Genomic DNA, 12741 nt, shown 5'->3' on the forward strand with positions numbered 1-12741 from the left:
CACATTTATAACGTATCTTTGACATTTATAACGTATCTTTCACATTTATAACGTATCTTTCACATTTATAACGTATCTTTGACATTTATAACGTATCTTTGACATTTATAACGAATCTTTGACATTTATAACGTATCTTTCACATTTATAACGTATCTTTGACATTTATAACGTATCTTTCACATTTATAACGTATCTTTGACATTTATAACGTATCTTTCACATTTATAACGTATCACATTTATAACGTATCTTTGACATTTATAACGTATCTTTCACATTTATAACGTATCTTTCACATTTATAACGTATCACATTTATAACGTATCTTTCACGTATTTATATACGTATCTTTCACATTTATAACGTATCTTTCACATTTATAACGTATCTTTGACATTTATAACGTATCTTTCACATTTATAACGTATCTTTCACATTTATAACGTATCTTTGACATTTATAACGTATCTTTCACATTTTCATATACGTATCTTTGACATTTATAACGTATCTTTCATTTATACGTATCTTTCACATTTATAACGTATTTTCATAAACGTATCTTTCACATTTATAACGTATCTTTCACATTTATAACGTATCTTAGGGAAAATGAAGTGCGTGTTCCGGACAACTACGGTTTTTTTTTTCTGACAAGAATTAAATAAAACTAAACGAATTTACGTTTATCTTAGCTAGGATGGGTAGGATTAATCTAGGTTATACTAGGTAAATATTAGCAGGGTTAGATCACATTGTCAAGTTAATTTTGACAATAAATCCAGAATTGACATATCTAGTTAATTCTCACGAGCACACATCGATCGAAGAGAAAAAAAAAACTAAAGAATACGGAAGCAAGTGATTGTGAAACACTCTGGTTTGTCTGATCACTGCGAGTTATTACTGTATTATTACATAACCGGGGGAGGGCGTTAAATCTGTTGGGATCATACTACAGTGACTGGGATATTGGGAGGCAAATTAGGACCAACCCAAGAATCATAGATAGGTCCAATTTCCCTTTAATCAAAAATCCCTCAACAGCATCAAGGTACACTTCCCTCAAGGCGTCGCTGTGGGTAAAAAGCAAGGTGTGTATGTGTGTGTGTGTGTGTGTATGTGTGTGTGTGTGTATACATTATATATATATATATATATATATATATATATATATATATATATATATATATATATATATATATATATATATATATATATATATATATATATATATTGCCGAATAGTAAAACTTGCTATTTTGGCTTAAACAGCAACACTCTTCTTGCCGAATAAGGCAAGCTAAAATTTGTGTATGCAGTAATTTCGCAAAAATCATTCTGAAACGAACGAAAAAAAAATATTTTATTGTGTTTGTTTATTAAATTATTGTATTATTTGTATTAGGCTAAATTAAACTGTGCTTGTTATAATAAGGTTAGGCAAGTTTTCTACGGTTCTTTTGGTAGAAAATTATTAATTTTTACATTAACATAAATGAAAAAAAAATATATCTTGAAACGTATAAGAGAAAACTTTAGAAAGGACTAAACTTTAAATGAGTTCTTGCTAAATGACCAATTTTTACCTATTCGGCACATTATATACATATATACATTATATATATATATATATATATATATATATATATATATATATATATATATATATATATATATATATATATATATATATATATATATACACACACACACACACACACGTAGGCGAGGTTTAAGACATTTATTAAGGCCTGATAAAGCCCTGGTGGGCAAAAACTCTCTTTAATATCTTTCTTAAAGCTCACTTATCGGTATGTCTTTATGTAGGTACTTGTCAATGTTCATCACCATTCTTACCTATAACGCATATACACCTGGTGTCCTTACCTCACCATCTACTACACCTGATGACCCCTACCTCACCATCTACTGCACCTGATGACCCCTACCTCACCATCTACTACACCTGATGACCCCTACCTCAACAGCTACTACACCTGATGACCCCTACCTCACCATCTACTACACCTGGTGACCCCTACCTCACCATCTACTACACCTGATGACCCCTACCTCACCATCTACTACACCTGATGACCCCTACCTCACCATCTACTACACCTGATGACCCCTACCTCACCATCTACTACACCTGGTGACCCCTACCTCACCATCTACTACACCTGGTGACCCCTACCTCACCATCTACTACACCTGATGACCCCTACCTCACCATCTACTACACCTGGTGACCCCTACATCATCTACTACACCTGATGACCCCTACCCCACCATCTACTACACCTGGTAACCCCTACGTCACCATCTACAACACTGAACATTAAAATGGTATAAAATACTGACAGATTGTTAGGTAAGACACATATGCAACAGTTAGGTATCTTTATTTCGAAACGTTTCGCCTACACAGTAGGCTTCTTCAGTCGAGTACAGAAAAGTTGATAGAAGCAGAAGATACTTGAAGACGATGTAATCAGTCCATCACCCTTAAAGTTTTGAGGTGGTCAGTCCCTCAGTCTGGAGAAGAGCATTGTTCCGTTGTCTGAAACAATATTGTTTCAGACAACGGAACAATGCTCTTCTCCAGACTGAGGGACTGACCACCTCAAAACTTTAAGGGTGATGGACTGATTACATCGTCTTCAAGTATCTTCTGCTTCTATCAACTTTTCTGTACTCGACTGAAGAAGCCTACTGTGTAGGCGAAACGTTTCGAAATAAAGATACCTATCTGTTGCATATGTGTCTTACCTAACAATCTACAACACTACTGGCTGGTAGTAACAATCTTCAAGGTAATAGCAGCTGCTAGTGATCACAGCATGGCTGGAAGTAACTGAGAACCCCCATGATGGTAAAAGGCTGAGAATCTCCAAAGTGACAATTACGACACAAATATTACATAAAATAGGTTTTAGAATTTCCTGTATTTAGCAGTGTGAAGACTTCATCTTCATCCTGTCAAGTGTGAGGCTCACCTGTGCTCACTGAGACGACACACACTAACACTCAATCCCACAAACTATCAACATAACTGAGGAATAACTTGTCGGTACTTTATACCACCAATATGTACCAACATACCTGCCTACTCCCCCACCACTCAACCCAGATTATTATAATGGGGGAGCGCTAAACCCGTAGGATTATACAGCGCATGTGGGGGGAGGGGAATGCAAGGTATTCAGGCTCAATTCAGGGAACTGGAGCACAGATTGAATTCCCTAGATCGAGAGCCCCTAACCAGCGTCAAGGAACCTCCCTTGAGGGGCACTGAACACAATGCCTGCCTGCCTGCCCACCCCCCGTCAAAAATTCGTTCGCTTGCCTGCCTGCCTGCCTAATCTACCCAGAATACAAGTAGGGGCGTGAACCACAAGAGGTGTGTGGGCGTACACTTGATGAGAGTGGTGATCTCCTGAGTGATGGGCGTGTTGATGAGGGCGATGGTGTCAAGCACAGTATGACCACAGTCATCCCTCACCTCGGGGTCAGCACCAGCCTCCAGCAGTACCTTCACTACCTCCACCTGTCACACCACAACACCAGCGTCCACCATACGGCAGCAACCACCAAGGGGAAGGTAAAACAGAAGGGGTAAAGGAATCGGGAGGAGAAGGGACAAGGAAGAGGATAAGGGAGTGGGAAGGAGACAAGGGTCAGGGAAGGGGATAAAAGAAAGGAGAGGAGATAGGGGATAAGAAGGAAGGAGTGGATAAGGGGGAGGGGATAAGGGAGAGGATAAAGGAGGATATAAGGTAGAGGGATGGGGATAAAGAATAAGGAAAACAAAGGGAAAAATGTATGGATGCAGAGGAAGATATGGATGAGAAGGAAGGTATGGATGAAGAGAAAGGTATGGATGAGAAGGAAGGTATGGATGAAGAGGAAAGTATGGATAAAGAGGAAAGTATGGATAAAGAGGAAAGTATGGATGAAAAGGAAAGTATGGATGAAAAGGAAAGTATGGATGAAAAGGAAAGTATGGATAAAGAGGAAAGTATGGATGAAAAGGAAAGTATGGATAAAGAGGAAAGTATGGATGAAGAGGAAGGTATGGATGAGAAGGAAGGTATGGATAAAGAGGAAAGTATGGATGAAGAGGAAGGTATGGATGAGAAGGAAGGTATGGATGAAGAGAAAGGTATGGATGAGAAGGAAGGTATGGATGAAGAGGAAGGCATGGATGAAGAGGAAGGCATGGATGAAGATGAAGGTATGGATGAAGAGGAAGGTATGGATGAAGAGGAAGGTATGGATGAAGAGGAAGATATGGATGAAGAGGAAGGTATGGATGAAGAGGAAGGTATGGATGAAGAGGAAGGTATGGATGAGAAGGAAGGTATGGATGAAGAGGAAGGTATGGATGAAGAGGAAGGTATGGATGAAGAGGAAGGTATGGATGAAGAGGAAGGTATGGATGAAGAGGAAGGTATGGATGAAGAGGAAGATATGGATGAAGAGGAAGGTATGGATGAAGAGGAAGGTATGGATGAAGAGGAAGGTATGGATGAGGAGGAAGGTATGGATGAGAGGAAGGTATGGATGAAGAGGAAGGTATGGATGAAGAGGAAGGTATGGATGACTAGGAAGGTATGGATGAAGAGGAAGGTATGGATGAAGAGGAAGGTATGGATGAAGAGGAAGGCATGGATGAAGAGGAAGGTATGGATGAAGAGGAAGGTATGGATGAAGAGGAAGGTATGGATGAAGAGGAAGGCATGGATGAAGAGGAAGGTATGGATGAAGAGGAAGGTATGGATGAGAAGGAAGGTATGGATGAAGAGGAAGGTATGGATGAAGATGAAGGTATGGATGAAGATGAAGGTTTGGATGAAGAGGAAGGTATGGATGAAGAGGAAGGTATGGATGAAGAGGAAGGTATGGATGAAGAGGAAGGTATGGATGAAGAGGAAGGTATGGATGAAGAGGAAGGTATGGATGAAGAGGAAGGTATGGATGAAGAGGAAGGTATGGATGAAGAGGAAGGTATGGATGAAGATGAAGGTATGGATGAAGAGGAAGGTATGGATGAAGAGGAAGGTATGGATGAGAAGAGAAGGTATGGATGAAGAGGAAGGTATGGATGAAGAGGAAGGTATGGATGAAGAGGAAGGTATGGATGAAGATGAAGGTATGGATGAAGAGGAAGGTATGGATGAAGAGGAAGGTATGGATGAAGATGAAGGTATGGATGAAGAGGAAGGTATGGATGAAAGGAAGGTATGGATGAAGAGGAAGGCATGGATGAAGAGGAAGGTATGGATGAAGAGGAAGGTATGGATGAAGAGGAAGGTATGGATGAAGAGGAAGGTATGGATGAAGAGGAAGGTATGGATGAGAGGAAGGTATGGATGAAGAGGAAGGTATGGATGAAGAGGAAGGTATGGATGAAGAGGAAGGTATGGATGAAGAGGAAGGTATGGATGAAGAGGAAGGTATGGATGAAGAGGAAGGTATGGATGAAGAGGAAGGTATGGATGAGAAGGAAGGTATGGATGAAGAGGAAGGTATGGATGAAGAGGAAGGTATGGATGAAGAGGAAGGTATGGATGAGAAGGAAGGTATGGATGAAGAGGAAGGTATGGATGAAGAGGAAGGTATGGATGAAGAGGAAGGTATGGATGAAGAGGAAGGTATGGATGAGAAGGAAGGTATGGATGAGAAGGAAGGTATGGATGAAGAGGAAAGTATGGATGAAGAGGAAGGTATGGATGAAGAGGAAGGTATGGATGAAAAGGAAGGTATGGATGAAGAGGAAAGTATGGATGAAGAGGAAGGTATGGATGAGAAAGAAGGTATGGATGAAGAGGAAAGTATGGATGAAGAGGAAGGTATGGATGAAGAGGAAGGTATGGATGAAAAGGAAGGTATGGATGAGAAGGAAGGTATGGATGAGAAGGAAGGTATGGATGAAGAGGAAGGTATGGATGAAGAGGAAAGTATGGATGAAGAGGAAGGTATGGATGAAGAGGAAGGTATGGATGAAGAGGAAGGTATGGATGAAGAGGAAGGTATGGATGAGAAGGAAGGTATGGATGAAGAGGAAAGTATGGATGAAGAGGAAGGTATGGATGAAGAGGAAGGTATGGATGAAGAGGAAGGTATGGATGAGAAGGAAGGTATGGATGAAGAGGAAAGTATGGATGAAGAGGAAGGTATGGATGAAGAGGAAGGTATGGATGAAAAGGAAGGTATGGATGAAGAGGAAGGTATGGATGAAGAGGAAGGTATGGATGAAGAGGAAGGTATGGATGAGAAGGAAGGTATGGATGAAGAGGAAAGTATGGATGAAGAGGAAGGTATGGATGAAAAGGAAGGTATGGATGAGAAGGAAGGTATGGATGAGAAGGAAGGTATGGATGAGAAGGAAGGTATGGATGAAAAGGAAGGTATGGATGAGAAGGAAGGTATGGATGAGAAGGAAGGTATGGATGAAAAGGAAGGTATGGATGAAGAGGAAGGTATGGATGAAAAGGAAGGTATGGATGAGAAGGAAGGTATGGATGAGAAGGAAGGTATGGATGAAGAGGAAAGTATGGATGAAGAGGAAGGTATGGATGAAGAGGAAGGTATGGATGAGAAGGAAAGTATGGAAGGAGAAAAGGATACAAGGGACGATAAAGAAAAGTGATGCGAGATTAGGAAGGAGGGAATTAGATGGGAGATGGCGTAGGATGCAGAGGAATTAACGAGGATAAAGGAAGGATGAGGAAAGAATAACAGAAATTAAGAATAAAGGAAGAAAGGATACAAGGGATGAGAGAAAAAAAGGATACAATGGATAAGGAGAGGATACAAAGAATCAGGATAATATATGCAGGGACAGAAGGTAGGAATAGAGGGATGGAGGAAAAACAAAACAAGAGAAATTATTAATACGAATAAGTACGTAATACAAGGTGATACACACACACACACACACACACACACACACACACACACACACACACACACACACACACGCGCACACACGCGCACACACGCACACACAAGCACACACACGCACACACACGCACACACACGCACACACACGCACACACACGCACACACACGCGCACACACGCGCACACACGCGCTCACACGCACACCGGTGAAGAGGCGGGGCCAGGAGCTAGGACTCGACCCCTGCAACCACAAATAGGTGAGTACAAATAGGTGAGTACACACACGCACACACACGCACACACACGCACACACACGCACACACACGCGCACACGCACACGCGCACACACACGCACACACACACGCATACACGCGCACACACGCGCACACACGCACAGTTAATATATGTAACAAACATTATCCAATAAACTGTATATAACAGCAAACGTTATTAAGTTACTGCATATAACAAACGTTATCAAAGTTACTGCATATAACAAACGTTATCAAAGTTACTGCATATAACAAACGTTATCAAAGTTACTGCATATAACAAACGTTATCAAAGTTACTGCATATAACAAACGTTATCAAAGTTACTGCATATAACAAACGTTATCAAAGTTACTGCATATAACAAACGTTATCAGTTCAAGGTTTGAAAAGAAATATAATGATAAATAAAGTCAAGGAAGGATAGTTAAAAAGAATCTATGATTATTTGAACAGCAAGAGACGAGATACAATATGAAAGGGAAAGGGGGGAGAGAGAGAGAGAGAGAGAGAGAGAGAGAGAAGCAGAGCTAGAGACAGAGCTAGAAAGCGAGAGAAAGCAAAAAGAGAGAGAGAGAAAGCAAAAGAGAGAGAGAGAAAGCAAAAGAGAGAGAGAGAAAGCAAAAGAGAGAGAGAGAGAGAGAGAGAGAGAGAGAGAGAGAGAGAGAGAGAAGCAGAGCTAGAGACAGAGCTAGAAAGCGAGAGAAAGCAAAAGAGAGAGAGAGAGAGAAAGCAAAAGAGAGAGAGAGAAAGCAAGAGAGAGAAAGCAAGAGAGAGAGAGAGAGAGAGAGAGAGAGAGAGAGAGAGAGAGAGAGAGCGTACCTTGCCACAGAGGGCGGCCTCATGCAGGGGAGCACCCTGGCCCGTCCGTACATTAACATGATGGCCGTGCGCTAGCAGTAACTTCACCACCTCCCTGGACGCCCACCACGTGCAGTCACAGCAGGTGCACTCCCCGGAGAGGGTTAAGACCAGGTGGTGCATGAGGGGTAAGTGCAGCAGCAAGGGGAGAAGGAAGAGGAACAGCAGCACGGTAAAAAAAAAGGGGGGGGGGGGGAGGGCGGAAAGAGGGAGTTAATAGTGTGTTAGGAGGTTAGTGCTCGCCCACAGCCCTAGATAACACAGGCTATGTACACCCGGAGGTATAGCCTGGGTATCTCTCGTATATACACCCCTCTGGGTGTAGATACACAGCAATACAGACTACACTTCTGGGTACATATATACTGAGAGATGAAGGCCTTATCCCTGGGTATATATATACAGACCAATTTGATGTATACACTGCACACACCGATACAGGTTACACTCTGGGGTGAATATTTACTGAGAAATACAGTCTTCATCTCTGAGTATATATACTTCGTTGAGTACATATATACAGATACAGGTTACACCTGAGTAAATATACATTGCTAGATACATCCATGTATATACAGACACTTCTTAGTGTGTATATATAGATATATACCCATGTATATACGCTGGTCATTATTAGTATTAGCCGTATGTATGTGTATATATGATACACACTATATATATATATATATATATATATATATATATATATATATATATATATATATATATATATATATATATATATATATATATGCAAAACAACCACTCTGAAAGAATAGAGAAATTCCAAGCGCGGTCGTGACTACTCACATTATCAAGGAACATAGTTCCTTGATAATGTGAGTAGTCACGAAAGCGCTTGGAATTTCTCTATTCTTTCAGAGTGGTTGTTTTGCATATTTTGAAATCACCTGTTTACTGTGATCTTATTGCATATATATATATATATATATATATATATATATATATATATATATATATATATATATATATATATATATATATATATATATATATATATATATATACACACATACATACACACATACAACAGCACTGCCTACTGAGTACCAATGTTTCAAGGCAAATCTTTATATTTACACACAAAGCATATTTAAATACATATTTATATCACATTAATGTTAACACTGTTAAATATTGAGACATTCCATGTGAAGGAAGTAAACAATATATAAATACAAAGTGAATGTTATGTTAGTAACAGAGGGGAAAGGGAGGGATGGAGGGGACAGGCCGGGAAAGGGTGACTACGTTACAAAGGTGAGACAGGTTGGCTATATCACGACACTCAAGAGGGTTAGGGAGGGAGGAAGGCAGGGAGGGAGGAAGGCAGGTAAGGAGATGGAAGGTGGGAAGGAGATTAGAGGACAGTGTTAGCACAAGTCAAATCAGGGAGGATGAGTGAATGAAAGTGTTTGGTTAGGTTACAGGCTACAGGTGTGTGTGGGAGGGGGGACAAGGGGGAACTCACCTGTAATCGTGGTCATGATACAGAAGGAACGGAGGGGAAGGGGATCACGTTACAAGGGTTGCAGAGTGTGAAGCTACAGGTGTGTGGGAACGCACCTGTGACCGTTCCTGGAAGCACGATGCAGGGGCGTGTGCGGGAAGACTGCAGCAGTGGCTGCGGCCACCGTGTACGGCCGCAGGAGCTCCGGCTGCGCCCGCACCAGCACCTCCACGGTGTGCAGTCGGCCATACTGCGCCGCTAGATCAAGCGCAGTCTCCGCTTGCATGTTGGGCACGCTAGGGTCACCCCCTCGAGCCAGCAACATCTGTGCCGCCTCGGTGTGGCCATACTGCGCCGCGCAGTGCAGAGCTGTCTCCCCTCCCTTGTTCTGAAACATAGCAATCACTTAAATAACTGTTAAATTCAAAAGCATAATCTAACATTAATACAATACAAAAAATCTGTTCTATATTTTAGTTCACAATGCAAAAAATATCCATTAAGCAATTAGAAGTATTATTCAATTGTACTAGTAAAGGTTCAGGATTCGAACACAAAATAACATTAATATTCAAAATGCACAATACTATCTAAACCACAAGAACCAACATATACACTCTATGGGCAAGGTGAATCCTGGCAAGACGTCGAAGGTCACTCTGTATCCCTTCCCGTAACGTCCGTTAAAACCTCATCACTTGCGGATTCCTTATATCTAGGATTTTCTGCGGCTTGTAAAAATCTAAACAGTTATTTTCTCTTAGTGCCCCTACACAGTCCTTCAGGCGTAGGGCACTAAACAAGATGGTGACACGGAATAAAATCTCCCAACGCATGATGGTATTAGGACGTATGCTACAGCCACCTTAGACTACTGGGAAATCTTTGTTTGACAAACAGTATCCCTCTAAAAGTTTCACACGAAATGTACAGTTCCACGAAGGAACTGTTGCAAGTGTTAATTAAGAATATTTTTAATTGCTAGTTGTAGTTGAGCAGCAGAATGTAGACGAAGCCACTGAAGATAATTCAACAACATTAAAAATACACAATAATGTCTAAATCACAACAGCACAAATATGCAAGATGCATCTTTAAAGGACGACAAAGGTCATTTTACATCCCTTCCGGTAATGTCCGCTGAAGCCTTATCACTTTCAGATTCCACGTAACATTGATCTCTGGTCAACACACATTTTCTGGGCAATGAATTCACCATACCGATTTTAGGGCAAGTTTGTGGTGCTGATTCCGAGTATGACATCAGTTTTTGCTTGACTGGCTCTAGTTTTTGAAAAATTTGGTATCCCATTGAAAAAACAAAAGATGCGAAAAATATATTGATAGAGCGGGGCTAACTTACAAATCACATTTAAATTATTTTTTAGGTCATGCAAAAGTCAAATCATGTAATACATACTAGCACTTCATTCTATATAATATCAGAGTAACATAATAAGATAATTCAGATACTACTAATTACTGCTCAAGAAAACGTTGTACGCTTTTCTTCTATGGTGGTCATCAGAACAGTTTTGTTGAGTGAGCAATTGGAAACGATGCATATTGGTTACCACTGTGCAATAAGACACATTTGAAACTTCTAATGGAGCTGTCTATAAACAGCCCCCAAACTCCTGGTTGATATTCAAGTCTCATTCGAAGAAGTCCAGGGTTATTGCAGTATACAAGTTATTCATCTTCGCCAAGTAAGGATGGAGTTCAACATCTCTTGTCCGTTATGCTGTTATTTTAACTTCTTGTTAAAAGATGCTTGTTATAAAAGACTGAGGTCACATATCAGATCGAGTTGTTCTTGGGAGAACTGCTGGGGTGTTGAAATGCTTATTTAATATTCACTTCCACTGTTGTCATCTGTGTTACATCCTAAACTTGAGTTTCTTCAGCATCTGACAACGGAAGGTCAGGCAGTATTATAAACACTGGTATGGGAATGGCTTCGCTGTGTGCCACAGGTCTCCTTGCTGACCCCACATCATGATGTTCTCACTTGACTTTCTTGTATCGACTGAAACCTTTCACATTCACCATACAGAAATAACAATCGTCGTGGTGGCTTATCGGTTCTCTCCACACCATAGACACACCCAAGTTGAAACTTTTCCTTTGCCTATTTTTCCACTGTGGTAAGCATTCTACACAGTTTTTGCAAACCATATGTTCTCCAAGCGCCAATCCAAAATAAGGAAAATAAGTTTGTTTTATAAAATCCGTGATATTTTTTCTTTGTTTCTGCAAAGAGTATTTGCCACAAATGTAGCAAAATGCATTAGGATTGTTTAAGCAGACTTTTCGTGAAGAACTCGTGTTTATATGGAAAAAATAACAAAATATAGGTTACAATACTGTCACATAGCCGTTGATACAACTCCTTTTGTTAAATATTAAATCATTTAAAAATAAAATTCTAATCTTCATTAAAACTATCTGTATATACAAATTGTCACGATACACACACACACACACACACACACACACACACACACTATGTTAAGTGAGGGTAGGTACATAATATCTCACAAACTAATAGCTAATTTGAAAAACCTACTGCCATTTTCGAATTCAGCAACCCCAAAATACCCTAGATACCCAAGTTTGGGAGACAACAGTCTCTCACGCACAATCTTGGAAATCCACACACCACATCAAGGTGACTTGGCTTCGGGTGTGGGAAGGGGAGAGGACGGCCTTGCGTAGCAATTCAAAATTCATCTACTCTCGAGGGTAGTGGCTCCAAATAGCGTACCGCAGGCGATACTGAAGACACAAGTTACAAATAAGCTTTTATTGTGACAACGATTTGCTTTGTTATAGCTTTATTATGTCCTGAGTTCGTTTAGCTCTTACTGCAAAACTATGCCCCAACAAAAGCTTATTCAGCAACGTGTTTTCTTCAATGTTCACGAGCGTAGCTACCTGGAGGTTATTCCGGGGATCAACGCCTCCGCGGCCCGGTCCACGACCAGGCCTCCCGGTGGATCAGGGCCTGATCAACCAGGCTGTTACTGCTGGCCGCACGTAGTCCAACGTACGAACCACAGCCCGACTGATCCGGCACTGACTTTAGGTATCTGTCCAGCTCCCTCTTGAAGGCAGCCAGGAGCCTATTGGTAATTCCCCTTATGCTTGGTGGGAAGTTGTTGAACAGTCTTGGGCTGGATCACTTTCTGGATCATGTCTTTTCCTTAAGTGCTTTTACGCCT

At 40.8% G+C, this 12741-nt stretch overlaps 1 protein-coding gene across 7 annotated transcripts in view; it reads right to left on the bottom strand.

Annotated features, from left to right (window-relative positions):
- Positions 1–9929, bottom strand: part of LOC128685727 (ankyrin repeat and SAM domain-containing protein 1A) — a 368909-nt gene extending 358980 nt beyond the window's left edge. For all 7 annotated transcript variants that reach the window (XR_011392360.1, XM_070088036.1, XM_070088034.1 and 4 more), the window contains exons 1-3: positions 9634–9929; positions 8008–8101; positions 3423–3555 (exon numbers count right to left, since the gene is read on the bottom strand). Coding sequence is in view for 6 of the 7 variants with exons in the window: in XM_070088036.1 (XP_069944137.1) it covers positions 3423–3555; positions 8008–8101; positions 9634–9914 (508 nt within the window). In the remaining variant the exon portion in view is untranslated. The remainder of the gene's footprint in view (positions 1–3422; positions 3556–8007; positions 8102–9633) is intronic.
- Positions 9930–12741: the final 2812 nt, after the last annotated feature.

The sequence above is a fragment of the Cherax quadricarinatus genome, chromosome 23, assembly GCF_038502225.1.
Source record: "Cherax quadricarinatus isolate ZL_2023a chromosome 23, ASM3850222v1, whole genome shotgun sequence".
NCBI lineage: Eukaryota > Metazoa > Arthropoda > Malacostraca > Decapoda > Parastacidae > Cherax > Cherax quadricarinatus.